A 17,692-nucleotide genomic window follows, 5' to 3' on the forward strand; every position below is an offset into this window, starting at 1 on the left:
TACAAAGGACACATATGGTAGGATACCATTTATATTAAATGTCCAGAATAGGCAAATCTATAGAGACAGAAAGTAGATTAGTGTTTGGCTAGGGCTGGGGGAGGGGAGATAGGAAGGTGACAGCTAAGGAGAATGAGGGTTCTTTTGGGGGTAATGAAATATTCTAAAACTGACTGTGGTGATGAATGCACACCTCTGTGAATGAATGCACACTCTTTAAAAGTGACTGAATTGCACACTTTAAATAAATCATGTTATTATATTTTTTAAAAAAAGAGAGATGGTGGCATAATTTAGCAGGATCTTAAACTCTGAGTAGGAATTCCTCAGGTGGAAGAGAGTACCTAATATACATTTTACGCTGAAACTACAAACTGAAAAAAGTAAAAATTGCAGCCTTTGGGGCAAAATGAATAATTTAGTATGACGGAGCAAAAAGAGTGTGTTTTAGGAAGGGGGGTTGTTTTGAGGAAAAGGAGGAGCTAGTTCAGCCTAAGAAGGATCTTGAATGACTTGATAAGGATTCAGAGTGTATTCTATAGGCAAAAGAGAGCCAAAGCCTTCGAAAAGAGAATGGAAAATGATATTTTTTCTACAACCTCAGGGCTTCCTACAATTCTACCTTATAATTTTATAACAGTTTCCTTCTCCCATTTCAAACAGAAGAACAGAACAGAATTTATATCAATAAATATTTGTAATACTTACTTCTGTTTCTGACTTTTCAGGGAGCGTCTGATGTCTGGACGAACGCCTTAAAGGTGTCACTATTTCTTCAGTAGCTTTTGACCTACTAATGTGTAAAGCTTTTGCTTTTTCAATCAATTGTTTTGCTTTGGATACATTTTTTGAAGCACTGCTTACCTAAACACAAATGTGAAATAATAATTTAGGTTACTGGCAAATATTTTATATTTAATAATAGAAAAAAATAGAAAAGGCAAACCTTTAAAGACAGTAAAAAGATCAGTAGTTGCCAGGGAAAAAGGGACGAATAGGCAGAGCACAGAGGATTTTTAAGGCAGTGAAACTACTCTGTATGGTACTATAATGGTGGATACACGTCATTTTACATTTGTCTAAACCCACAGAACGTACAATACCAAGAGTGAACCTTAATTTAAACTACAGACACTGGGTGATAATGATGTGTCAATGTAAGTTCATCAATTATAACAAATGTACTATTTTGATATTGATTATGGGGAGGCTATGCATGTGTGACAGCACTGGGTATATGGGAAATCTATACCTTTTGCTCAATTTTGCTGTGAACCTAAAACTGCTCTAAAAAAATGAAGTCCACTAAGTACATATATAATAGAAAAATATAATCACAGATCACACTAAATAAAAGACCAAAAAAATGGTTATTCAAATCTTACCAAGGAAATGAAATTAAAATGTGTCTAATTATACTTGGTTTGCCTTTATTGCTTGCTTGAAATCTATTCAGATAAATATAATTACATTTGTGAAAAATACCCAAAAAGATATCCATATTAAATGTCTGTATATAAAACATTTTCTAAAAATAGATGTCTGGCGGGCTTCCCTGGTGGCGCAGTGGTTGGGAGTCCGCCTGCCGATGCAGGGGACACGCGTTTGTGCCCCGGTCCGGGAGGATCCCGCGTGCCGCGGAGCGGCTGGGCCCGTGAGCCGTGGCCGCTGAGCCTGCGCGTCCGGAGCCTGCGCTCCGCAACGGGAGAGGCCGCAGCGGTGAGAGGCCCGCGTACCGCGGAAAAAAAAAATAAAAAGATGTCTGTGGACTTCCCCGGTGGTCCAGTGGTTAAGACTCTGTGCTTCCAGTGCAGGGGCCATGGGTTCAATCCCTAGTCAGGGAAATTCCACATGCTGCGTGGTGCAGCCAAAACAAACAAATAGATGTCTGTACAGATCAGAATTACTGGTTATTTCCCCATTATCTTCATGGCACCTATTCTTTGATTTTAGTCACTTTTAGGCTGAGTCGTTTGAAGAGAGGTTGAAAAGGTAGTAGGTATGGAAAAGAGCACTGATAAGAATACAGTCTGGCCTTCAGGCCTGGCTCTGCCACTGATGTACTAAGCGATCTTGTGCATTTAAATATTATCTTCCAGATAATGTATTTTCCATATTCTGAGTTCTACAGGTTTTTACATTTGAATTAAAAACACATAGCAAGCAAAGAGCGCAGGGTTTGGAAGATGGCGGACGACGTGGACCAGCAACAAACTACCAACACTGTAGAAGAGCCTCTGGATCTCTTCAGGCTCAGTCTGGATGAACGAATCTATGTGAAAATGAGAAATGACAGAGAGCTTCGAGGCAGGTTACATGCTTATGATCAGCATTTAAATATGATATTGGGAGATGTGGAAGAAACTGTGACAACTATAGAAATTGATGAAGAAACATATGAAGAGATATATAAATCAACCAAACGGAATATCCCGATGCTCTTTGTCCGGGGAGACGGTGTTGTGCTAGTTGCCCCACCATTGAGAGTTGGTTGAAACAAAGAATTTATCCTGTGTGGAAAATAGGAGATTTTGTATGATTGCCTCTTTAAATGTAGAAGATATTCGAAAGAGAAACCGGCGTATGTTTTGATTTTAAGAAATAACCAAGAATTCTTCAACTTCTGAAATAAGTTGATTTGTAGATAACTCACAAATTCTTAAGCTAAATGGCATTTTTATTTTTCTCCAACCCTTCCAATAAATGTGATCACCAAGATGCAAAAAAAAAAACGCAAAAGAAAACACATAGCAAGCAAGCTGCAAAATAGCTCACATTATATGATCCCTTTTAAAAATGACATATAAATATTTAAGGATAGGAAAAAGTCTGGACAGATGAACTTGTAACTATTAAAAGTGGGTTCCCCCTAGGGACCTCCCTGGTGGCACAGTGCTTAAGAATCCGCCTGCTAATGCAGGGGACACGGGTTCAATCCCTGGTCCGGGAAGATCCCACATGCCGTGGAGCAACAATGCCCATGCGCCACAACTACTGAGCCTGCGCTCTAGAGCCTGCGTGCCACAATCACTAAAGCCGGAACACCTAGAGCCCATGCTCCGCAACAAGAGAAGCCATCGCAATGAGAAGCCCGCACACTGCAATGAAGAGTAGACCCTGCTCGCCGCTACTAGAGAAAGCCCACGCACAGCAACGAAGACCCAAGGCAGTCAAATAAATAAATTAATTAAATAAAATCCAAATAAATAAATAATATAAGCAGCATTTAAAAGCTCAGTAGAATCTTTCTAAAAAGTAAGAGAGATAGCAATTAAGAAAAAAAAAGTGGGTTCCCCCTAAACAGTAGGAGAAAATTTTAAAAGTTTTCACTTTTAAATTTATATACTACTGTGTCTTTTAAACAAATGTTTGTCGTTTTTAAAAAGTTAAAAAAAAATTTTTTTTGACTGTGCCTTGTGACATGCAGGATCTTAGTTCCCACACCAGGGATCGAACCTGTGCCCCCTGCAGTGGAAGCGCGGAGTCCTAACCACTGGATCCCCAGGGAATTCCAAAAACTTTTAAAATGTTTTTTAAAAACATTAAAAAGAATAGGCACGGAAAAAAAATATTTTTTAAATTAAAACTAAAATATAAAAAAAGAATAGATATGGATATTCAGAACATACATAAGGAGGTTAGGAATGTTAAGGATCTGCTTTATAGTAGTAGAGTGACAGATTTTTGTTGTTCTGCTAGCAAAATTTTTTTTTCTTTTTCATAAGTTTATTTGATTGATTGATTTTTGGCTGGGTTGGATCTTCGTTGCAGTGCACGGGCTTCTCATTGTGGTGGCTTCTCTTGTTGCACAGCACAGGCTCTAGGTGTGTGGGCTCAGTAGTTGTGGCTCACGGGCTCTAGAGCACAGGCTCTGTAGTTGTGGTGCACGGGCTTAGTTGCTCCACGGCATGAGGGATCTTCCCGGACCAGGGCTCGAACCCGTGTCCCCTGCATTGGCAGGTGGATTCTTAACCACTGCGCCACCAGGGAAGTCCCTAGCAAAATTTTTGACAGGCTGATGAAACTTAGGATAAGTTAGCATTCAAAATAATCCAGCTAAATTTAAATTAACGACTCAATCATTGAAACAGTTAAGAAAAACAGGGCTTCCCTGGTGGCGCAGTGGTTGAGGGTCCTCCTGCCGATGCAGGGGACATGGGTTCGTGCCCCGGTCCGGGAAGATCCCACATGCCGCGGAGTGGCTGGGCCCGTGAGCCGTGGCCGCTGAGCCTGCGCTCCGGAACGGGAGAGGCCACAACAGTGAGAGGACCGTGTACCAAAAAAAAAAAAAAAAAGACATGTTTTAGTGAATGTGTGAAAAAAAAAATCCACATGCATTTTGGCATGTAGTTCTGCTATTACCTGAGATCTGTTTTTTTTTCCTAATAGTTATTTTTCTGATAAAAGTTTTTAAAAGTTCATGTTTATAGAAAAACAAAAAACAGAAAAATGAAGAAAATCAAAATCAACCATAGTCCTATCATCTCAAAAACCAGTCATTTCCAACATCCTCCTTTCTGACCTAGCTGCCTGTCCTCCCAGTTCACACTTGGTTACTCCTGACTAAAACAGGAACTTCCGTCCTGACAGCTCTCTACTTTCTCCTTATTTATCAACCCCTGGTACCCCTTTTCCCTGTCCCCAGCTTAAATTCCATCATATATCATGTCAACTCTCAAAAATATTTTCACCTCCTTTGGCGCCACTGTCCTTCAAAACAGGGTTAAATATTTACTTTATAAGATTAATGATAAGAGTACCAAGCATAGTACCTAGAGTGAGATAAGAAGCCCCCCCCCAACCCCGACGCAGTGCGGGGCGGGGTGGGGGGAGAGTTGTTAAATAAAAACAAAAGAGATACCAACTTTCTGTGGCAGTGGCTTTCACCCAAGGATTATATCAGAACCACCCTGGTGGCTTTTTCAACACACACACACACACACACACACACACACACACACACACACACACACACACACACACACACTTGTACCTACTTACCCAGGAGAGAATCCAATTCTCTCATCATAAGGGATAAGCAGTTTACTTTACAAAAGCAGCTAAACTATTCTTATACATACAACCTCTCCCTTTAGGAAAATAATTTTCAACTGGGGGTGATTTTTCCCTCCAGGGGATATTTAGCAATGACTGGAGATATTTTGGTTGTCATAGCTAGGGCAGTTGGGGTGCTATTGGCATCTCACGGGTAGAGGCCAGGATTACTGCGAAACATCCTATAACGTACAAGACAGTTCCCCACAACAAAGAATTATCCAGCGCACAATGTCAACAGTACCAGGGTTGAGAGACCCCACTTGTTAGCCTCTAATCTATAAAAATAAACCAAAAATTCAATCATGCTTATTTCCATAAGCAGCCTTAGGGAAAAAGATTGGAATATAACTGTCACTAAGAAAACTTTTTCTAAGTAAACGATACTGTCTTTATCAATTGCTTTCATCTCACAATAAGATATGTTGATCTCTTAATAAGCTAACTAGAGGAATAAAATAACAGCAAAAATAATATAGGGTTATAGTTAACATAACCAATCTATGAAATATGTGAATCTTCTTTTGGCGTATCACTTCCAATAGTAATAGTTATTGTTTTACAAAACAGAATACCACCTACAGGACACCCTAATATTTCAATTACCTTTCTAGTCTGAGACTCAAAATCTTCATCAGCTGCTTCAGATTTCTTAGACCTTTTCTTAGATTTTTTCTTAGATTTTTTGGGAGTACTAATTCTGGTGAATTTCATTCTGAAAAAAGCCCAAAAAGATATTCACAAACATTTATGTGATTATAATGTGTAAGAATTTCAATTAAATATAGAAAGGAACCAACTAGGGCTCTAATTTCTGGACAGTTCTGAAACAGAAAACGAAAAAAGGCACCCCCCCATCAGTTTCAAACTACTGATTCAAAAGTAAGCCAAACTCAATGTTAAACTCTTAGAAAATATAAAGTTTCATTTTATAAATCATAAGCTTTCCAGAAAATTAGCCCCTAGGATTAGCCAGAACCAACATGCAAGTATATGTTTAGTTGGCCAAAAAGTTCATTCGGATTTCCCGAGCCATCTTATGGAAAAACCTGAGCAAACTTTCTGGCCAACACAACACCTCACAGTACATGGCTCAGCTTACCTAAAAATGTTCTATGATTTATTTTTAATCTTGTGTTTGTGAAACGCACAGAATTCATATTTGGAGGATATTTCTCCAGGAATTAACAACTATGATAAATAAGAGTTTAAAACTCATCTAAAATACGGCTAGAATTCTTCTGAAATCATGCCTGAGTTTAAATTAAATATGGAAAATAAGCAACATTTTTGAAACCCTGTTTTCTTTTTCTTATAAATCAGCTGTGTTCTAGAAAAAAAAAACAATTCTTCAGTGCTTGACATATTTTCCTTCACATCTAATAATACATGCAGAATATTTAGAACTTGAGAACAAAACAAAACTTTACCTAATAGGACTCTCTGAATCAGAGGATACTGTTATTAATTCCGCTGTATATAAGCTACGCTTCCCTGATAAGTTCGCTGCTTTTGGAGTGGAAGCTTTTACTGGACTATCGTCTTGTGCGTCTTCAGAATCAGTAGCTCTAATGATTACTGTAGCAGGTGTGCTGCTACTTCTTACAGATCTTCTGCTTGGTTTCAGTGTAGAAACAAATACCAAGCTGTCTTCAGTCTCAGCTTTAGAGTGTATAACCTTATCCTTAACTGGTATGCTGGTTTTTCTTGAAGACTTATTGTTACACGGAGAGGAAATTTTTAGAGGGTCATCATCTGCTGCACCTTCACAAACAAGGTTTTTGCTGTTAAGTAATGTGCTGTTTTTGAAAACTTCTGTTTTCTTTTGTCTTAAACTCATTCTAAGCCTGTTTTGATTTTGTTTCTCTTTAAAGGAAAAAGTTGATTCTTTCTCTTGAGGATTTCTCTCTCTATTTTCACCTGGAATAGCACCAGTATCTAAGATTTTTTTATTCTTTTTCTTCAGCTTTTTACTTTTCTCCTTAGGAAAACCTCCTTTATCAGCATGTGTCTGTGAATTGCCATTATTTGAAATCATTTGGATATTAGGATTTTCCATGATTTTTTTAGAATTATTGTCTCTTCCTTCCTCATTTAAAGATTTTTCATTGAGCTCTTTCTGCTTATCAGAAGACTTTTTGACTCCATTTTTAAGTGCATCTGATGTTGGCTGCCTAAATGCTTTCATAAACTGCTGTCTTTCTTCTAGAGTGCATTTTGGTTTCACAGCTTCAGAACTTCCAGCTTCCAACACTGCCAATTCTAGTTCTTCCTCATGTATAACGACATTAGATTTTCTTTTCTGACTCGTCTGTTCATTCTCAGGATCAGACAGACTATTTTCCATTTCCACCTGCTTTTGTTTCAAGAAAATTGAGGGTATTTTCCCTGTCTTTTTTGGGGGGATGGGGTGAACTTGGGCAAGAACAGTGACTGTCTTAAAGCGGACCTGTTGGGAAATTTCATAGGTTTCTGGGTCAGTCATACAACCACTTTTGACTGCATCGTCAACAGTTTCAGAAGGAATACAAACAGACACTGTAGAGTCTGGTGCCTGTTCCACTTTACTTGCGTTGTGACTTTTTAAAAATTCCTCATATGAGACAGTTATTGTACTATCATTTAACTGGGCTGTTTTAGTTATATTATCTCTAGATTCTGCATCATTTGCAGTATTTTCCATTTCATTAGTTAGGGAAGGCATTATCTGTTTACTATCATTACCATGTCTTTTAAGGAGATTTAGTTCCTCTGCTAGGGGTAAACTTTCAGATAGGTCTATTACCTCTCTGTGCTTCCTTTTCCTCAATTTTCTGCGATCATTTTTTGAGGGGCCTTGTTTAGGACTTATTTTCTTAGAACTTTTTTTGGAGGTCATAGTGCTTGATTGTTTTTTGGTATCTTGAATACTTTCTGCAAGTACCTTGACATGTTTCTTGTAGAGTAAAGCAGAAGTACTACTTCCCACAAAATTGTTACTTAAACTGGAGTCTTCCTTCCTATCATCACTGTTAATTTCAATTGCAGATTCATTTTCAGTTTTAATATGACTTAGTTGATGAGATAAATTAAGTCTCTTTCCTCTCTTCTTATTCTCTGTATTTGAGGACATTTCCAAAGGTGTTTTACAGTCTTTGTCACTGTCAGCAGGCAATGGTGTGGATGATTTTATCTTGTACTTTTTTGCTGTCTGAGTTTTCTCATTTGTGGGTAAAGTCTTTCTAAAATAATCCAGAATATTACTGGATTTTGGTGGAGAGAAAACCCTGTCTGCGGTCTTCCCCATTGGTGATAAATATTTAGTGATTGTTTTGCAAGTTCTGTCATCATCTTTCCTTCGCTTCTTGCTTGCCTATCAATTTAAAAGAAGAAAAACATTATTTCAAGCAACATAAATTTTAAACATGGATCTATTACTTTATGTAATGCAATAAAAAAAGGAAGGCTCCCTTAGTTGATAAACATTACATATTAGGAAGAAAAAGAGCTTTAAAGTTAAACCTACATTCAAATCTCAATGTCACATCAAGTTATACAATTATAATTTGTGTACTTTATACATTATACGTCAATAAAAAGTTTCAAGGCCCCCTATGCTTGTGTACAAATGTGTTAATTACTGTTGGCCTCTGTTTACTCTATAACCTTTGAATAGTACCACCCACCCCACAGAATTTGTAATGAACATATTACATACAAACATGTGAAGTCTGATGCATGCTAGGAACTCTATAAATATTATTTCCATTCCCTTTATACTGTTTTAGTTAAAAATAAACAAATTATTCTAACTATTTCCAAGGAACAGGTACATGGTGAACAAGTCTAGGATCTCAAAATTTACTAATTAAGTGAAAATTATAGTGGACATTTACTACAAATAAAACAAGACTTTTCAGTGTTTTAGTATGCTATTAAGAGTTACCGCCTGCCTCTTATACTATTTAGTACCCTTAAAAAAAAGCTCCAGCAACTTTATTTTTAACTTCCCTCAGTTCATTTGTTAGAAAAAACTTGCCAGAACAACAAGAAAACCTTTTTGGTTTTTTTGAAGATAAGTAACAAAGGAATTATAAGTCTAGAAAATTAAAATGGATTATAAGGCTATCATGATTAAAAGCATAGCACTGATGCATGAATAGGCAGGCAACTTAATAGAACCGATTAGAAAACCAGAAAGAGACATAAGTGTGTATTTAAGAATTTGGTATATTATACTAGTAGCACTCAAGTTAGTGGGCAAAGAAGTAGTTAATAAATAGTACGGGGACAAATTTTAACCCTCTGGATAAATATGAGACAAAATAAATTACAGACAGATTAAAATTTTACATCTTAAAATGAAATGATAAATGTACTAGAAGAAAATGCTAATGAGTTGTTAGTATTATTATTATCGTGAGCTCGTATCAGAGGCACAATACCATAGGCTCTGGAGTCAGACAGATCTAAGTTCAAGTGCTGGCTCTGACATCTGCTAGTGTGGGACCTTAAGCAAATTACTGTTAATATTCTAACTTACTTTTTCTAACCTAACTTACTTTTAATTACTTCTTAACCTTCTCTCATCTGTAGAATACAGATAAAAACACCTCATCACAGGGCTGATATTAAGTAAAATAATGTGTATAAGGTCCTTACCCTTAAAATACTAAACAGTAAGTATCATTACTGTGAAATAGCCCTCTAAGCAGGGCACCAAAAGCAGAACGTGTGATGAAAAGACTGGAAAACTGAGCAAACAAAAAGCAAGAACTGTGTAATTCAAGTATCAAAAGTCCTTCTTCACACCTGAGACAAGCAGAGCAACTGCCTTTTCAGCAAAGAAGTATCAGCATAACATCTATTAGCAAGCAGACAAAAGTACTCAATTCTAAAAAGTAAGAGTCTCAGCGAAATAAGTGAATATACATCTTGACTCACTTCGAAGACATCTGTTTGCATACTTCAGTTAGAATGCGAGCTTGAAAGGTGTAAAAATATAGCAACCGTCTACTTTTAGATGCTACTCCACTACTTCATGGCATTAGAATCTCTTAACAACAACTGCTTAGTACATTTCACTGAAATTTGATGAACACAGGAGAATAACAGCATGCCAAGCTGGGACTTCTAACTGCAGTATCTTAAGCCCTACCTAGAACAATGAGATAGTGATTTTTAAATGACGTACCTTTTTTGATTCCTGTAGTGACAATCTAAGCGGTATTCCTAGAGCAGGTGATTGGGTGGACAGGTAGAACTTAAAAGATTCTTTTCAACGCTAAAGTTCTATGATTCCTTATCATGAACCCTAGACTTGACCCTGGGATCCTCCGTAACATTTCACAAGTCCAAAACATCAAGTTCCAGAAACATTTCAGGATCTGGTAACTAGTCCTTTACTAGGCATCTTAAGGTCCCCGCAAACATCTCACAATCCCAATGTTTCTAGGGACCTATCACGTCTTTAAGAAACGACACACCCCAGCAATTGTTCCACAGAATGTCAGACTCTGGGGCGTCACCAGATCCCTCCTTCCCCCTCATAGATCCTAAGTCGGGATTACCTTTCCCCCACACCCAACATTCGGAGATATTCAAACTCACCTCATTCCCGTAGTCTTTCACCGGAGGGGGAGCAGCTGCCGCCGCCATGGCCAAGACCCCCACCATGCTCCTTGCTTCCCGGAATCCTGGTTCCTAGGACCTTCCGCGGCCCGGCCCGGCCTGTCGGGAGGCCATGGAGGCAGCCGGCTCCAGCAGGAGCGAGGAGCTGGGCCGCGGGGTCCGCCTCGGACTCCCCCGCGCCCACTGCCCTGGGTGGTCGCAGAGGCTGGGCCCAGCTCAACCAAGTACAACGCGGGAAGAGGCGGTGAGAAAGCGCGGGCAGCGAAGACCCTCGGGCGCGGTCGGTGAGCGCGGGGTGCCCCTGAGGCCGCCGCTCCAGTTCTGAGTGATAGGGACTGGGGATCCCGCGGGGAAAGCAGGCCGAACACAGATCCTACCCGCGGGATTCGGAGGGAGTTCTTGTCAATTGGGTTTTCGCGCCGTCCAGAGTGCAGGGGGCGGAGTTTAGATTGCTTCCGGAGGCTGCACGGACAGTGAGCCGAGAGGGCCAAAATGCTTCTTCGGCAAGACTGCAGGAGGTGGGATTGCTTTTCCGTGAATCTAAAAGTAGCGGGGACTTCGGAGATTCAAACTTCTTACGCCCAGTTTCACTGATGAGGATACGATTTGACTAAGTCCGTTGGTGGCAGAATTAGAACCCCATACTTTTGACGCCCCAGACTAGCCCTTATTTAAAAGTGGAAATTCGAAAAATACAGAAAAGGGAATAACAATTGATTACACTCCCACACGGAATAAAATGTTATTTTGGCAAGCGTTCTACCTAGAGATACGCCCACTTGGGGTCCGAGATTTCGACTTTTTACCCCTAATTGAGCTCAGGAGGCATTTCTTCCCGTGGATTTCGTCCTCGCGAGCAGCTAGGAGCCCAAGGTCGTCGCCTCAGCTGGCTGGCGTGTGTTCGAGTTGTTGCTGGGTACCAGTAGTTTGCTAGTTTGTAGTGAAGATAATCTCATACATCATTTGCATTGTTTTCACAGACATGTTTAGCTTTACTTTTTTTTTTTTCATTGCACTTGCAATATAGAGAGTGTGTTTATTTTGTCTGAGTGCTAGTTTTAACTACACGGTATGTAAGAGCTGAAACAAGTCATGTAAATACACCTGTCAAATAGTAACGGGAAGCCACCTTGTTCGGTCGGGTTATGCAAACTGATGTTAACTGTTGACGTAATTGTGTCTATCTTTATGGTATTTGCTATTGCCTGGACAACATAAAGGGTACAAATTTCTCCAATGAAATTAGTGGTAATTACTTTCTCCTTGAAAATTATTAACCCCGGATAAGGTTTTTCAGGAAGGGAGACTGCACTTCTAAATATAAACTGTTTTTTTGTTTTGGTTTCGTTTACTTATAACTCACGTAGTGTAAGAACGCTACGCAAAGAGAATGACGGCGAAGAGGAGGAGAAGACGGAAGAGCAAGAGCGTGGAGGAGGAGAAATCAATTAGAAAATTACAGAAAAAACTGAAAGTCTGTTTGACTTTCACCCCCTAACTCGGTCTCTTCCTCTTAGCCCCAATGGCAGCCAGTATTATCTATTTGGTGGATAGCGTTGCAGCCTTTCTTAATACTTTTACATACATATACGTATCCGTAGAAAAATCTTTAGTTTTGTTTTTCTTTACATAAAAGGTAACAATGTAAATATCACTCAGCAATTTGTTTCTTTCATCATTGTCTTCAAGAGCTATACAGGTCGATCTGATTCGTTCCCTTTCATTCCTGAGCATTCCACCCAATTATGCACAACATTTTATTTATCCATTTCCTTAGTGATGATCACTTAAATTGTCTTCAATTTTCTGTTAGTCAGACAATGAGTCAGCAAACATTCTTGTCTCCTTGAACACAAATGGTGCTTTTTCCAGGATACACACCTAAACGTGGAATTGCTGGGTTGTAGGGTATGTCTCTAGCGCTTTTTATTCTTCTAAAAAGCTAAGCATTTAAAATGTGTTGAGGGCTTCCCTGGTGGTGCAGTAGTTGAGAATCCGCCTGCCAATGCAAGGGACACGGGTTTGACCCCTGGTCTTCTAGCACTATAAATATCTGCTTATCTTTAAATATTTCAATATCTTTACACAACTATGTTTTTAAATAAATTTATTTATTTTAGTTATTTATTTTTGGCTGTGTTGGGTCTTCCTTGCTGCGCACCGGCTTTCTCTAATTGCGGCGAGCGGGGGCTACTCTTAGTTACGGTGCGTGGGCTTCTCATTGTGGTGGCTTCTCTTATTGCGGAGCACTAGCTCTAGGCACGTGGGCTTCAGTAGTTGCAGCACGCAGGCTCAGTAGTTGTGGCTCCTGGGCTCTAGAGCACAGGCTCAGTAGTTGTGGTTCACGGGCTTTGTTGCTCCGTGGCATGTGGGATCTTCCCGGACCAGGGCTTGAACCCGTGTCCCCTGCATTGGCAGGCGGATTCTCAACCACTGCTCCACCAGGGAAGCCCTAAACAGCTATTTCTTGACTAACAAGTGGCCATGGCTCACGGGCCCAGCCGCTCCGCGGCCTGTGGGATCCTCCAGGACCGGGGCACGAACCCGTGTCCCCTGCATCGGCAGGCGGACTACCAACCACTGCACCACCAGGGAAGCCCTGATCTAACAATTTTAAACAGTATTCATTAAAGTCCTGTTATGGTGGTTAATTCTCTTGTAACACCACCCTCCATACTTTCTCTCCTCCCACATTCCTAATATAGTTATATTATAAAGAATTGTACCCTTGTACACAAATGTTGATAGCAGTTTTATTTGTAATAGTAAAAAACTTGGAACAACCTATCAACAGGTACATTAAGAAACATATCCATACCATGAAATACTACTCAGCAACAAAAAGAAATGAACTATCAATACATGAAACAACATGGATGAAAAAAGAGTATATATTGCATGATTCCATTTATTTAAAATTTGAGAAAAATGCAAATTAATCTCTAATTACAGAAAGCAGATCATCATTGCCTGTGTTCAGGGGTTGAAGGAGGGATAGATTACAAAGGAATAGGTTACATGGAAACTTTGGGGAGTGATGGAAATGTTCATTATATTGGTTATGGTGATGGTTCCACAGGTATCTACTGATGAAAAAGTTCATCACATCATATACTCTAAATATATGCAGTTTATTGCAAATCAGTTATATTCAATAAAGCTGTTTAAAAAGTGATTCAAGCTGATTGAAGGTTTTTAGCATAGGTGGGACTCACTAGTGGGTTCTACTGTAGGATGATCAGGAGATTTTCATTGGGGGACTTCCTAATGTTAATAGGTGGAGGTCTTTTCTCTGGACTACTTGGTTTCTCCTCCAATCTGTTTGGGGGCAGAGGTATTTATATCTCATGCACTTTTGTGGAAGCAATAGGGAGGCATCACCTAAATGCATGGAATAGGGCAATGGACCTAAAATATCTAACTCTAATATTAACTGATGTCTCCCCTTTTCAGTTCCATACCTCATTCTCATGTGCTGTGTTATTCAACCTTCCATCCATTCCATAAATACAAATGAGTGCCAGCTATGAACAAAGCAGCTGTGAACAAAACAGACAAAAATGCCTATCCTTTTAGAATTTATATTCTGGTTGGAAGAGACATGTAATAAAAATGATCCATAAGTAAAGTATATGGTAAGACAGGGCTAAATGCTGAGGAGAAAATAACGCAGGAAGTAGGATAAGGAAAGGAATGTCAGAATAGGGGTTGTGAGTTTTTTTAAGTGACTAAAATTTTTAAAAGGATATATAGCATGAATTTCTCAGGAGTCTTTGGGGAGAGTTAGCCCAATTCTGAACGGTTCATCCTCTGCAGTTTAGGTTGTAACTTCCGGCAGTTTTCTTGGGCAATTACTACTACTCCACTTTCCATCTTCCAAAAATTTATGGAACTCTCTAGTGCTCTTTTGTGTTCTCTACTGTTCCATTTGTCCCTAATCCATTTGTTTTCCTAATCCAGTTTTAAATCCCTTAATTGTTATTTTGATGGGGTTTTGGAAGGGAAAGGAGAGAAGCACCTGTGGCCAAGCCAAGAAAAGCCTTAAGACTCAGTTTATGGTTTACCTTGTTCAAGAAACTTTTCCTGATACCTTCTTCCTTCCACTTTACTTTAGGCTGGATTAGGTGGCTGTCTCTGTGCTTCTACTCATTGCACTCAATATATTAGAATATAAATTCCTGCTTATGTGTGAGTGATCCCCCTACTGGACTATGAAGGCAAGTCCTAGGTCTCATTCCTGATTTGATTCCCAGCACCTAAGCACAGAGCCAGACACATACCTTGTACTCTTTAGATATTTTGTAAATAAATGTGTGCTTTTACCTGGCCATACTATTCAGCCTTTGCATGAGTCCTGTGAGGAAGACATTTACATTATTGTCGATTTAGAGAAATGTAGCTCACACATGTTTCCAAAGTTACAATGTTTAGCCAAGTCTCCTAACTTAAACTTCAGTGCTTTTTAAAAAAATTAATTAATTAATTAATTAATTTTTGGCTCCGTTGGGTCTTTGTTGCTGCGTTCAGTCTTTCTTTAGTTGTGGCGAGTGGGGACTACTCCTCGTTGTGGTGCGCAGGCTTCTCATTACGGTGGCTTCTCTTGCTGTGGAGCATGGGCTCTAGGTGCACAGGCTTCAGTAGTTGTGGCATGTGGGCTCAGTAGTTGTGGCTCAAGCGCTCTAGAGTGCAGGCTCGGTAGTTGTGGCGCACGGGCTTAGTTGCTCCGCGGCATGTGGGATCTTCCTGGACCAGGGCTCGAACCTGTGTCCCCTGCATTAGCAGGCGGATTTCCAACCACTGTACCACCAGGGATGCCTGGCAATTATATTCTTATCGTAAATAAATCAATTAGCAAGTCCTTTGTTTCTTTTTTTTTTTGCGGTACACGGGCCTCTCACTGTTGTGGCCTCTCCCGTTGCGGAGCACAGGCTCCGGACGCGCAGGCTCAGAGGCCATGGCTCACGGGCCCAGCCGCTCCGTGGCATGTGGGATCTTCCCGGACTGGGGCACAAACCCGTGTCCCCTGCATCGGCAGGCGGACTCTCAACCACTGCGCCACCAGGGAAGCCCAAGTCCTTTGTTTCTTGTAGCATGAGGAGTCTGTGCCTCTGAATCTGCTCACCTCTGGGTACTCTTGAAATTCAAGTCAGTGCTAGACTAATGTGGTGACACGGAGGTTAAAAACTCTGTAAAGCCCTGTCTGATGGCCTGCTGGCTTCTGTCATCACCACCTCTAGATCAATCTTCCTCTCTGTTATTGACCAGGGCATTTATTCTTCAGAAACTTGTGCTCTAAAGTTAAAAAAAATAAAAAATAAAAATATTTCGTGCCAGCGGGCACAGTTTTACAGCTTTTCTTCAGTTTTCTTCGTGTTATTTTTGTGGGTAGTGTGGATATATTAGATACACATTTCCTGCCTCCCATCAGTTAGTAGGTCAAGGAAATAAAGTTGAATGAGACTAAGATTGGTAGCTTGTCTTTATGGAAGTTTTCCTTTTAATTTTTTTTTTTTAAATTTCACTTAGTAAAGCTTTCTGGAGTGGGAGCCAATTCTGTTCAATTAGCTTTAGAGAGCACACAGAACATATCATGTTCAAGAACAATTAATAAATCCTGTTTTTTACTGACTCAATGTGTGTCCAAACTCTCCTGTTCCCTTGAACCATTTGCCTATCTTTCCCCCTGCTTTCACTGTCAAAACTCCATACAAGGGCTTCCCTGGTGGCACAGTGGTTAAGAATCCGCCTTCCAACGCAGGGGACACGAGTGCGAGCCCTGGTCTGGGAAGATCCCACATGTCGCGGAGCAACTAAGCCCGTGCGCCACAACTACTGAGCCTGCACTCTAGAGCCCGCAAGCCACAACTACTGAGCCCACGTGCTGCAACTACTGAAGCCCGGGTGCCTACAGCCCGTGCTCCGCAACAAGAGAAGCCACCGCAATGAGAAGCCCGTGCGCCGCAACGAAGAGTAGTCCCCACTTGCCGCAACTAGAGAAAGCCTGCACGCAGCAACGAAGACTCAACACAGCCAAAAATAAATAAATTAAAAACAAACAAACAAACAAAACCCCACAAAACTCTGTAAAAGCCAACATCCTAATTCAAGTCTCCATCATATCATAACTAGACTAATGCCATTTAGTTCTGCCTATTTACTCCCCTCTAGTTATCTCATGCATATTCATTTCACTGAACAAATATTTATTGAGAATTTACAGTATGCCAACCCCTGCCTTACCTTAAGACAAACCGAAGTCCCACTTCTCTATCATTTATCTTCCTAAAACATTGTTTTGCAAATGTCACTGCACATGCAAAAATCTTTAATGTCTATTCATTAAAGTCAAAGCTTCTTAACCTGAACTCCGGGGCCCTTACTTTTCTCTTAACTTCATCTCCCAATATATTATTCCGTCCTTCCTCTCCAGGCAAAGTGGTCTGCTCCTCCTTCCTTACACAATCCATTTATATTCCTGTCTGCAAGTCCTTATACCCTTTCCTTAGTTTTATCTTACCTGGGGTGCCTTTACTTACTCCTTTTTGTTTAGTTAATGCCTTGATTCATTCCACAGGTATTTGTTGAGAATCTACTGAGTGGCTTGCTACTTCAGGATAAAGATAATCTCCCATTTTCTCCAGAAGAGCCTTCATTTTCTAAACTTCTCTAATTTCAAGTGTCATTTACTTAGCACCAAACAATGTGGTAGAAAGAGCTTTAGTCTGGCCCAGGAAAACTGCAATCTAGCCTCTAGCACAGATTAATTGTGTAACCTTGAGACATTCACTGTTCTGTTTTTGTTTCCTGGGGAGGCAACTCTACTATTCTCGGCCACGGGTCAGCAAACTATGGCCAGAGGGGAGAAGCGGGGAGGGATATACTGGGAGATTGGGATTGACATATACACACTAGGATATATAAAACAGATAACTAGTAAGGACCTACTGGATAGCACAGGGAACTCTACTCAATACACTGTAATGGCCTATATGGAAAAGAATCTAAAAAAGAGTGGATATAGGTATAT

At 40.1% G+C, this 17,692-nt stretch overlaps 2 protein-coding genes across 2 annotated transcripts in view; one reads left to right on the top strand and one right to left on the bottom strand.

Moving 5' to 3' along the window:
• The window catches only part of ATAD5 (ATPase family AAA domain containing 5), a gene marked incomplete at its 5' end in the record, with an annotated part of 35,536 nt that extends 24,826 nt beyond the window's left edge, over positions 1 to 10,710 (bottom strand). The window contains 4 exons of the mRNA XM_082860525.1: positions 709 to 864; positions 5,662 to 5,770; positions 6,486 to 8,407; positions 10,645 to 10,710. Of these exons, the coding sequence (XP_082716651.1) occupies positions 709 to 864; positions 5,662 to 5,770; positions 6,486 to 8,407; positions 10,645 to 10,710 (2,253 nt within the window). The remainder of the gene's footprint in view (positions 1 to 708; positions 865 to 5,661; positions 5,771 to 6,485; positions 8,408 to 10,644) is intronic.
• On the top strand, positions 2,187 to 3,197 carry LOC309975415 (U6 snRNA-associated Sm-like protein LSm3; the record flags this gene model as incomplete). The annotated part of the gene is made up of 1 exon (XM_082860530.1): positions 2,187 to 3,197. One exon carries the CDS (start codon positions 2,187 to 2,189, stop codon positions 2,493 to 2,495), a length of 309 nt encoding a protein of 102 aa, XP_082716656.1. The 3' UTR covers positions 2,496 to 3,197.
• Positions 10,711 to 17,692: the final 6,982 nt, after the last annotated feature.

Source organism: Leucopleurus acutus, assembly GCF_964270905.1.
Source record: "Leucopleurus acutus genome assembly, chromosome: 19".
Taxonomy (NCBI): Eukaryota; Metazoa; Chordata; class Mammalia; order Artiodactyla; family Delphinidae; genus Leucopleurus; species Leucopleurus acutus.